Genomic DNA, 10965 nt, shown 5'->3' on the forward strand with positions numbered 1-10965 from the left:
GTTATTATTCGGAAATCATTGTTGATACCCAATCTATTTCAATATATCAGTGTTTTACTGCCCCTAAATATATATAGTTCGTCTTGCCATCATCACATAAACGCGCCAAACGAAACAACATGTTTCAAATAAGTAATTATGGAGAAAATACTCCATGACGTTAAATATTTCCATTTTGAACCTTGAAGGCACGAAAACTGACGGATATTAAAGTTTGTAAAGTTTATGAGGTGGGTAAATAAAAAATTTGGTTTTTGGTGGTTTTTTTTTTTTTTTTGGTATAGTTGTTTGGGGATTTTTTTTGTACGGTGAAAAAGGGACAGGGGTGGTTGCAACTAATTTGAAAAGGTTTTGCCTTTTTTTTTTTTTTCAGTTTTTCGGTTTTTCTTTTTTTTGGGCGGACGTATCATTCAGTGACGCTACATAAACGGAGTAGAAACATACATAACTGAATGTAGCTGCACCTCCGCAGCTGTATGTCTTGGTGAAAATCGACTTTCCATTAAGTTAATGATAACATTATGCCCATGTTAATTTTATCTCATATTTGTGTGAATTTCGTATCATGACAAGACCCGTATGTGATAAACTTTTAAAATTATACAATGTCATTGTTATATGTTATCGTATGTAAACATTGTGTGTGTTAGAGCAGGTAAACACTCAAATCTTTGAAGTTTCAAGCGTTTAAAATGGAGGTTGTTTATGATGAGGAGGATTATGATGTGACAACGGAAATGAAAAATGCATTCTTAAAGCAAGGATATATCATTGTAAGGTAACTCAAAACTGTTTGTTAAGCCCGATGATGTTATTTCACGTAACAGATAATGTCATTTGAAAATGCAGATTTGTCAATAAATGAAATGAATTAATGTGCATTACAAACCTAGTGATTTATCTTAACCAGGAAGATAATAACACACACTTACTTTTAACATTTTAAGTAGGTTACAAACATTATGTGATTATCTAAAGTTTAAAAAAAAACGTCGCCGCAATTTATATGCTTCATACTATCTGAACGTCTGAAGGTTATTTAAGACGGATAAATTTAAAAACTGATTTTTCATTTACTTTTACAGTTATTGTGAACGCTATTAGTTTAATATATAGTGAACGCTATTAGTTTAAGTTAATTATAGTCAACGTTATTAGTTGACCGTTATAAGTTGTTATTAAATTATAATGAACGTGATTAATAAGTTATAGTGAACGCTATTAGTTTAAGTTATAGTGAATGTTATTAGTTGAACGTTATTAGTTTAAGTTATAGTGAACGATATTAGTTTAAGTTATGATAAAAGTTAAAAGCTTAAGTTAAAGTGAACGTTATAAGTTGCACGCTATTAGTTTAAGTTATAGTGAACGCTATTAGTTTAAGTTATAGTGAACGATATTAGTTTAAGTTAACGTGAACATTATTAGTTTAAGTTATGCTGAACATTATAAGTTTAAGTTAAAGTTAACATTTTTAGTTTTATTTATAGTGAACGCTATAAGTTTAAGTTATAGTGAACGCTATTAGCTTAAGTTGTAGTGAACGCTAATAGTTTAATTTATACTGAACGTTATTGGTTTAAGTTATAGTAAACGCTATTAGTTTAAGATATAGTAAACGTTATTAGTTTAAGTTATAGTGAACGCTATTAGTTAAGTTATAGTAAACGCTTTTACTTGTGGTTTAAGTTATAGTGAACGTTTTAAGTTTAAGTTATAGTGAACATTATTAGTTTAAACATATTTTATTCAGCAAATTTACAAGCATGTATTATTTTACATCACAATATATACGCATTGAAACACGTATTATAGATAAATCCTTTCCATGGTGAACGTGATTCAGTTAGGAATAGTACTAACATTCTTTTAGTGAAAGGGTCACTAGCAGCTAATTAATGCCTTAAGCCTCGGTCTCACTTACTCACGGCAGAGCCCAGGACCATCAGGGACGATCCGGGATGAAATTATTGTTGCGGTCACACTTACCCCGGCAGCACTACGGTAGTTCCCTACTAACCACCCAGGATGCGCTCCGGATCATCCAGGCAGAGCCCAGGTGAAGCTACGGTTCATGCCGGTGCTTCCCCGGCCGTTCCCGGATGACGCCGGAAGAGCCCCGGTTGACCCAGGCAGAGTCCCGGTCGATCCAGGCAGAGCCCCGGCAGAGCCCAAGACGATCCAGGCAGAGCCCCGGTAGAACACCGGTGGATTGAAAACGCCCGAAAATGATAACATTGATACATAATTTTTATTTAATATGATATCTATTGTTTCAGAATAGTAATTTATGATGATTTTCTGAAAAATCCTTATGCCATACTGGATAGAAGGGAAATGGGAAGGCTTTTAATACAAACAAGTGCAATCATCGCAAATTGTCGTTATTCTTTTGAAATGATCCGGGCTTTGCCGGGGCTCTACCGGGATCAACCGTAGCTCTACCTTTATCCTCCGGGGCTCTCCGGGGTCGAATGATCATCCAGGACGTTGCCGGCAGAGTTACGGATGTACCCCGGTTGTTCCCGGTCGTACCCCGGTCGTTCCCGGATCACCCCGGACGTCTACCGGGGCTCTGCCGGGGCTCTGCCGGGATGTAAGTGAGACTGTAGCTTAAGTATTCAGAAACCATGGAATCATCATTAATAGAGACAATTCGAAAATTCGAAATGATTATTGTTTACGGGCAGTTATAATGACAAAAAATTAAATGCATATATGTATGTACAAAAGTATGTGGAAAAAGTTTTCGGCATCGTGTAATAAAACCTATTGTTCAAGGTGTAGCAGCATTTTATTCACATGTTTTGAATTTTGTTAAGGGACACGAGTATTTCATGATATTTTTACAAGTTACATGTACAAGAAAATTCTTTGTTTTTTTTTCTACGAAAAACATCTCATATAGGCTTGTTTATCTGTCAATCTGGACAAAACCGGTCATTTTCAGTGGAAAATTCGAAGTTAATATAGACTGAATAACAAACAGTGTAGAGGGTTAGGGTAAGCTACCATTAGACGGCACCTACCGGCATGTCCGTCTGATCGTGTCTAGACTGGTTACAACACTAATACATGTATCACTTGCCGACATCCTACTAAAGCTTATCTTTTTTCCAGAAAATTATTTCGATCAGAAGAGATACAACAGATGATCAGAAACTATGAAGAAGGAAAGGCTTATCACCAATATGAATTCTTTGTAAGTACAACCTGCCTCATACAAATTGAATGTTGAATCGAACTTTTAACAGATAACATTGATTGCTTGGAGATAATATAGAAAGCTGTTCAAATGTTTTGATTTAACCGGCGTCGCCAATAATTTAATTTCAATGTTTACAAAATGGGTATTTTCATAGCTACAAGAAATAATCAGTATGTCATTGTTATGCAAGTATTGCTAACATTTCTTTTTTTGTACTGAAAACTTAGAAATAACATAATTTTGAATGTTAATCAATTTTGCTTCGGCCGAGTATCTTTTTTAAAGATTTTCTTGTTTACAATAAAGGTGAAAGATTGTGATGACAAATCAACCATTCAGACCACGTGGAACTATCCAGGAAATGACGTTTTTGGTATGGCGGCAAAAACGCAGAAAATGGTGGAAACCTGTTCACAGGTGCAAAATATATGCAATAAATAGACAGTATTTTTTTAAAGCCTTTAAATTAAAAACAGTAAAAAAGAGTAATTAATATTTTTCAAGGATATTTTCCTTTCGAATAACTTTAACTAGAATAACTTTTAAAAATTATTTTCAACTTCAACGCCACTGCAATAAAATATAATGAATCTTGTTTTGGGTATCATTTTTGTTTTTGAAACATTTTGATGTTATAATTATTTGTTTATTGTAATCTTGTCAAGAAGGACTGTTAAGGACTTAAAGGGAGTGATAATCATATGAAATGTTGTTCTTTCATATATGTGTTTTCCGTTTAGTTTTAATTTTTTTTAAAAAATGCTCTTTTACTTTGTTTTGTTGGAGTCCACGTAACACCGTCACTATAAGAATGACACGTGGCGATGTTCCAGACTTACTTTTTGAAGAAGACCAAAGGTGGCTTTCCGATGCATTACTTCGGACACTGTATGTCGTCTGACCGTAAGCTTGCTGGATAGCTTTGTTACACAATGTACATAGCGGTGTTCGATCCAAAAGGTGTGAGGAGCAAGTGGTTTTAAGCCAACGAATTTAATAGATAGCCTATGGCTACAAACTAAATGAAAATTAAGATGGTCCAAGAATGACTTTGTATATTCTAGCTTCTGGGCGGCGAAGTGTACCACTATCATTCAAAGATTGTTATTAAACCTCCAAAAACAGGCGGACAGAGATGTTGGCACCAAGATTATGGGTACGAAAATATGCTTATTTGAAGAAACGTTTGCATATAGAAATATGGGCACTGAAATGTACAATCAAGTGAAAGACAATTCTTAGCTATGACAGTTGATCAAAGTACATTTAAATTTTGTTTGAATATTTCTCTCTCATATTAAAAATAGATATTTTAAGGATTGTAATTGAATGTACAAACAAATAAATTTAAGTTTCATCCAATTTTTGAGGGTGTAAATAATTAAACGCTTTTTGGAAAGCTAATGTCAGAAGTTCAGAAGTTCAGAATCAGTATGTATGTAATGTTAGGATTCAGCATGCAGGTGTTAGAAAAATGGGCGTTAATGAAGATAGATATGCATACCATATACGTAGAATTTTGTGTAACATTTCTTATACGTACAAATCAATGCTATTAATTTCATTTAAGAAGAATGTAGAATGTTATAATCAACGCTTCGGCTAATCTTATAAAACAACGGTACGTAAAACATAACAAGTAATCGAATTTCACTTTCTATTAACTAGTTTCACAATGCATATATACAATACATATTAGGATATTGAATGAGCGCAGCTTCAATATTGAATTTATTGAACAAATTAAATAAATTCATTTATGAAGTCACGTCAAATGTATGGTCGTGCCATATTGTTTTCACCGAGTCGGTATGTTATAAAAATGATAAGTATATGCTACTTTGTGAATGAAAGATGCAGTACTTTTAATAAATCTCATTCCGTGATTTGCATAATAAGATAATAATTTTGGCAATGTGGTTTTCAGAAGCTGGTACAACTTTGTCCCTTTTCCTGAATTGATTACAGCCTTCATTGCAATTGATCCAGTCAATAAAGAAAATGGATGTCTGCAGGTAGTGTTTGAAATTTTGTGATTTATTTTAGATACGTAATATATAATATAGATTAATTATACATGAAATTGCTTATTATCAAGTGACTGAACATATTCTAGAAGATATACTAATAGTATGTAAAAATAATAATAATGGTAATAATGATAATAATAATAATAATCATAATGGTAATAATAATAATAATAATAATAATGGTAATAATAATAAATAATACATGTAATAATAATGAACGGTATTGTCCAGCATAGAAACGGCGTTAACAAAAAGATGAATTAAGTTATATGTTTAAGAACAAGTTAACAACAGGGCATTTCTAATTCACTTCTTTATAGAAACAGAAACACAATCATATCTAAATCACTCTTCTTATAAGTTACATCTTCAATTCATTGACACAGCTGTAGATATTCTAAGAAACAAAAAAGTCTCTATGTCGATTTTCAAAAAAGAAAAAATGCTACCTACATATTCCAACTACATGTAACAAAAAAGGTGTATGTAGGTTTTCAAAATTATTATGCTTTTATTCAATTTTGGTAACCGACGGACTTTCATTCTACAGTATCATCAGGTGAAAATAATTGTTAATTTCATAAAGCTTATTGGTAAAGATTGTATTGTTTGAACTAGTGTACATACTATTTTAGGTTTTAGAAGGTTCACAAACTGCTGGAAAAATTGAACATACACTTACCGGAGGTGAAATTGGGGCTGATATAAATCTAGTGCAAGAATTACACAATTTTTGCCCGCTTAAATACATAGAACAAGAACCCGGTAAGAAAATTTAATAAAAAAGTTAAGTAAAAGTTCGAGTATGAAGACAGTTAAAATTACCCTGAACTGTTTACCTAAACAGCTATTTTGAAGGATAATGCATCACAGTCTAGATTCCAGTTGGCCCAACAATTTGTACGCCAGGGCTTTTTATTCCGTATATATGACGGTCGCTAAAGACGGACAATTGTGTTATATCAGTTTATAAAATCAGTCGGTCTTCCATCGAAATGTTGGGACTAGATTCGAGAAGGACTTCAAAACAGTCTCCCTAGACAAGCGCATTCACTAGAAGACCACCCCGTCTCTTATTGATTGATATCTTCAGTTTTCATCTTGTACACAATTAAATCAAATTGAATTTTATTACGCTTCTTTGTCAGAACATAAGTTTTAGGAAAAGCTTTATTATTTTGGACAAAATGGTTTCCAGCACTTTTAAGTGTTGAAAATGGAGTACCGCTCAAGCCGGTGTCAGGGGACGTGAAGAATTACTCACTTTTTCATTATCCCTTAAGTAAAGACTCAATCAAACCGAGTCTGCAATTTTAAAGTAATTTTCTTGTTCTTATGCTTCCGAGGGACCACCCTTTTTCCAAATTTTCATATGTCATATAATACTACTATTTGTAAATTTTATAATTGCTTTGTTTACATGTTATTACAGGTGATGTTATTTTCTTACATTGTAATACTCTATATAAAAGTGACGTCAATACCAGTGACGAAAGAAGAATGGCATTCCTTCCTGTTTATAACCGGAAGAGCAACAGTCCTGTCAAAGAAGGGATACATCCGGGTTACTCACCATTGGATGTTGTAAGTATATATCTATCAGTGCAGGATCTTTCAAAGACGCTGATCTGTGCAGATCACAACTGACTTATTTTGTAGTAATATATTACATCATATATTGCCAACAAACACTTCAAATAATTATGTAAATAAACCAAACTATACAGAGACTATAAGGAACTGCAATTTATGGGGAAAAAACGTTATTAGTCTTAAGTTATTTCTTGCATGTAATGTGTAGCATTTATTATGAGCTGATTTTAATCAGACTGCGTTGTCACCTAGAGGTAGAATGACGTCATAATTGACAATGGGGAAGACAGACACAACATGCTGATATGTTTGTTTTCTCAACAACAACAAAAACCTGAAACAATGTCTTTTTTCAGAATTTATTCCTTTCTCGTTTTTTACATTGATTTTTACACAATTTAGAACATTTCTCGGCGGTCGAACCACCTAACCTTCTATTCTGGATAACTAACCAGTTGTTACCAATTTCTTCGCAAATAACCGGCTACTTATTCAACATGATTTCTGAATCAACTGTGAAAAATGGCCATAAGCTTCAATGTCCGTTATCATTTGTCACGAAGGAATTTCGCCCCGCCCGTGGATCGAACCAGCGATCCGACCCCCTTCCAATTAAGCTTAGCTGGCAGATTCCTCAGAATCTAAAAGGCGTGGCTTATCAATGAGCTTATTCGAATGCATTCTTACTTGTATCTAAACAATAATCATTATTGTTTACTAATTCCAGGTATATAATGACGCCGTCTTAGATTGTGAAAACTTCACCGACCTCGATGGTAAAGGATTTATTGACACAAGTGATCCGGAATGTCTGAAAACTATTGTAAATCTGGACTCCTCAGACGCTCTGAAGGACACTGTTTACAATACCTGATGTCATAAGAATTTGGATGAAGATTTCTCATCGAAAACTAAATAAGTTGTGTTCTGTTTTAAGAATGATATAAGTGCAGATTTTAAATGAATTGGTACCTTCATTTAATCTTGTTACTTCATTTAATCTTGTTCAGTGTCAGCTTCAACCCAATTTTATGAAAAAAAATGCTCAAGTCCGGTTATTCTTTGTTATTCATCTGACGTTTTATACATTTTATCGTCCATCTGCATTTGAAGTAATTATAAATTATCAAATAATTACAAATAAGCCGTATGTTATAATAATGTATGTACACTCAAACCTGTGATTAAAGTCCATTTATAGGAGGGACAAAGAATGGTCTATTTACAAAAGTGGTCTTTATTAAGAGGTCACTCTGTTCTACTAAATCAGTAAAGGTTTGTCATAGTGTGGTCTTTATTCACATGGTGATCTTTATTCGGAGGTGGTCTTAAACACATGTTTTACTGTATAGCTTTTGTAAGCAGAGAGGACCACCATGAGCTATTGCAGCTCTCGCTCCTTATTGCTTTAATATATTCATTATGTGCGAGTTTGTCTTAAATAAAAATATATACCAAATTCCTACAGGTGTTTAAAAATTTGCTTTTTCACTCCATCAGAGACAACAAGATGGCTTTTACAGTAAATAGGTTCTATCTGATCTTTTGAAAATTCAACCCAAATATATATTAGTATCATTAGTGTTCAGTAAGTTGTTAATTGCTTCAAATTTGTTTGAGGATTCAGCAATGGAAATATCAGTTATGTTACTATCATTCAAGTGGCATTTTGCATCATACAGAATGGTATTGATTTGTTAAATGTTATTAAAGTTACAAAAAATATATATATATTTTTGGCAATTGGTACTAAAAAAACATTTTAACAATTTGTAGAATAAGAAATGATTATAAAGTTCTAAATATATAAGTGTAAATTTCATACATATATATAACATTAAGTAGGGTTTATTGTCTTAAAAGTCACAGATGAAAAATTACTCCATAAAAAAGAATAACTTTTGAATACCACTTTTTAATCTCTTCAATATTGTCAGTCCGGTTTTCATTTAAGAAACCTATTTAGACCGAGGAAGCTTAAACTGGTGAAAATAAACGATGTTGCATAAACTGTATGCACATATGCAAAACACGCATTATCTTCTATACTCTGCACAAATATGCTTGTGAAAAGCATACACACATTATTTGAATTCGGTTTAATTAACTGAACCGATTGCAAAATACTCCTATGTAATACTTATATCTCTTAGTGTAACTCATTAACATACAAATAATTTTCCTTGCAGGAAGACAATTATTTACTAAACAAACACCTGTGGAAAAAAATAAAAAGTAATACCGTTCACCTTTGCTATTAAATATATGAGATATTTAACAGAGTTAAGCTCTTCAGATGCTTTTGCGAAATAGTCTGTACATTTATAGATGTAAGCCGTACAATATTTACATTGTAGAAGATGAGTGAAACTCACACGCAATAAAGATTAAGCATTTCAAAATATATGTATATCATTTCAACATAGAAATCAGTTTCAAGTATTTTGAAATTTATTCATTTTTCAATATCTGAGAAGACGGATATCTGTTTCACCAGAAAATACTATAATCATTTGTATGTAATTGTGCTTCCATAGTAACACGAGCTATCCATGAAAGACTTTTTACGTCTTAATACAGTTGAGTGATACTTACAATATCTTGGATTTGTTTTCTTTATATTCTTAATTTCTAACTTGTAAACATTTTACATGGTACAAAAATATGTTATGGCCATTGCAGTCCATTCATTTTATTTTTCATTTCCGCAAAATTAGGTGATAAAGTATGAAGTTGTTAACCTATCAAAATTTTAATTCCTCCATTATGAACCAAGTTCTGAAAATCTATAGAAACATATTTTAAGAAAGCTTTCTGAATTACAACGGTTCATTTATGGAAACATGAGTACCGAAGAAGTAAGTACAGATCTAACCTTCTTTAAGTAGATTGTATAGAGGCCAATAAACGCCATGTCGTATGATCGCAGTTTGCTTATTTTATTATTCCTTCACTTTTTCCGTCTCAAAATGCAGAAATGTACTAGTGAAAACACAAAGGTATGGCAAAATTTGACTTTGTCATATAAAGATATGACCAATTTTGACTTTGTCGTATCTTCATGTTTTCACATTTTCGTGGCGAAAAAGCAAATATACGACATGGCAAAAACAACCACCATAAGACTGAGAGACACATGCATTTCTCGACCCTCTCCGTCAAACTTTTGCTAAGGAGTAAAATAGTTATAACATGCCATAAGGAAAAGCCGAATCCTTTTAGATACATACTTAATTCGTGAATTGACAACCTGTCCTAGGTTTCATTGATAAACTATCGATTACATCTAGCTCATGTCTAGTATTGTCACATATGGTTATGTTATACATGTATATAAGAGTGAAAAGGGGGAAATAATTACAATTTTAGTCTTGTACAGTATACTACAATGTGTGTCTGTGTGTGCATTTGAATTTATACTTGCTACCGGTTGTCCATATTGGCGAGTCCTTCAAAATAATATTTATTAGTCATTTAAGATTTTGGAGAATAGTGCAAGATATGGATACAGAAACTTTTATTTATAGAAGGTAACACATTAAGAAAATACAACAGCTATCATATATATCTTATTTCCAATAAGGCCTTCTGAAATAGAAAAACAACAACAATAGAAACAAAGTCCTCGGAAAATTGGTTCTAGACGACAAACGTTTTTTTTAGTATATCTAATTACTTAGTATATTGTCTGAAAAATGATAACAATTAAACACATTTACATGAACTTAAAATAACAAAAACTCTGTTTAGGTATAGATCCTTGATAACATAATCATTTCCACTCTTGAAGTTTGTTAATCTATAGCTTTAGACATATTTCAATCGTTTTTGTTTAACTCAATATACCGGTCATTATATAGGCATAATCTAAAGAATCTATCGGTTTTTTTCCTTTAAGTAGGACAAGTATCAACTCAAATAAAGTTTCATCCGTGTCCCTATACATGTAATGTTCCGGACCGAATTCTGGGTAACCCCCCCCCCCACACACACACACACACGCACACACACACTTTCATCTCCTTTTAGAAGAGCATTATTTTCAGATTCGTTGTTATTCATTACAAGACTAGAGTTATCGTTCTTCAATTAGATAAATCGTCCCGGCTCGTAAATATGACATCTTAAATTTGA

The 10965-nt window shown here is 32.6% G+C and overlaps 1 protein-coding gene across 1 annotated transcript; it reads left to right on the top strand.

Moving 5' to 3' along the window:
• The first annotated feature begins 533 nt into the window (after window positions 1–533).
• Window positions 534–8296, top strand: LOC132760665 (L-proline trans-4-hydroxylase-like). The gene is made up of 8 exons (XM_060752695.1): window positions 534–778; window positions 3121–3202; window positions 3515–3625; window positions 4273–4364; window positions 5136–5223; window positions 5874–6003; window positions 6671–6822; window positions 7559–8296. The coding sequence occupies exons 1-8, from the start codon at window positions 693–695 to the stop codon at window positions 7703–7705; spliced, it is 888 nt and encodes a 295-aa protein (XP_060608678.1). The 5' UTR covers window positions 534–692; the 3' UTR covers window positions 7706–8296.
• Window positions 8297–10965: the final 2669 nt, after the last annotated feature.

This window comes from Ruditapes philippinarum, unplaced genomic scaffold (assembly GCF_026571515.1).
Source record: "Ruditapes philippinarum isolate M1 unplaced genomic scaffold, ASM2657151v2 ctg1481_1_1_1_1, whole genome shotgun sequence".
NCBI classification, from domain to species: Eukaryota; Metazoa; Mollusca; class Bivalvia; order Venerida; family Veneridae; genus Ruditapes; species Ruditapes philippinarum.

Excerpts from the sequence above, each read along its gene's own strand:
- LOC132760665 (XM_060752695.1), top strand. The coding sequence starts at position 693 with ATGGAGGTTGTTTATGATGAGGAGGATTATGATGTGACAACGGAAATG. Across the intron at positions 4,365-5,135 it reads TGTTGGCACCAAGATTATGG|AAGCTGGTACAACTTTGTCC; the intron begins GTACGAAAATAT and ends TGTGGTTTTCAG. Across the intron at positions 6,823-7,558 it reads GTTACTCACCATTGGATGTT|GTATATAATGACGCCGTCTT; the intron begins GTAAGTATATAT and ends TACTAATTCCAG.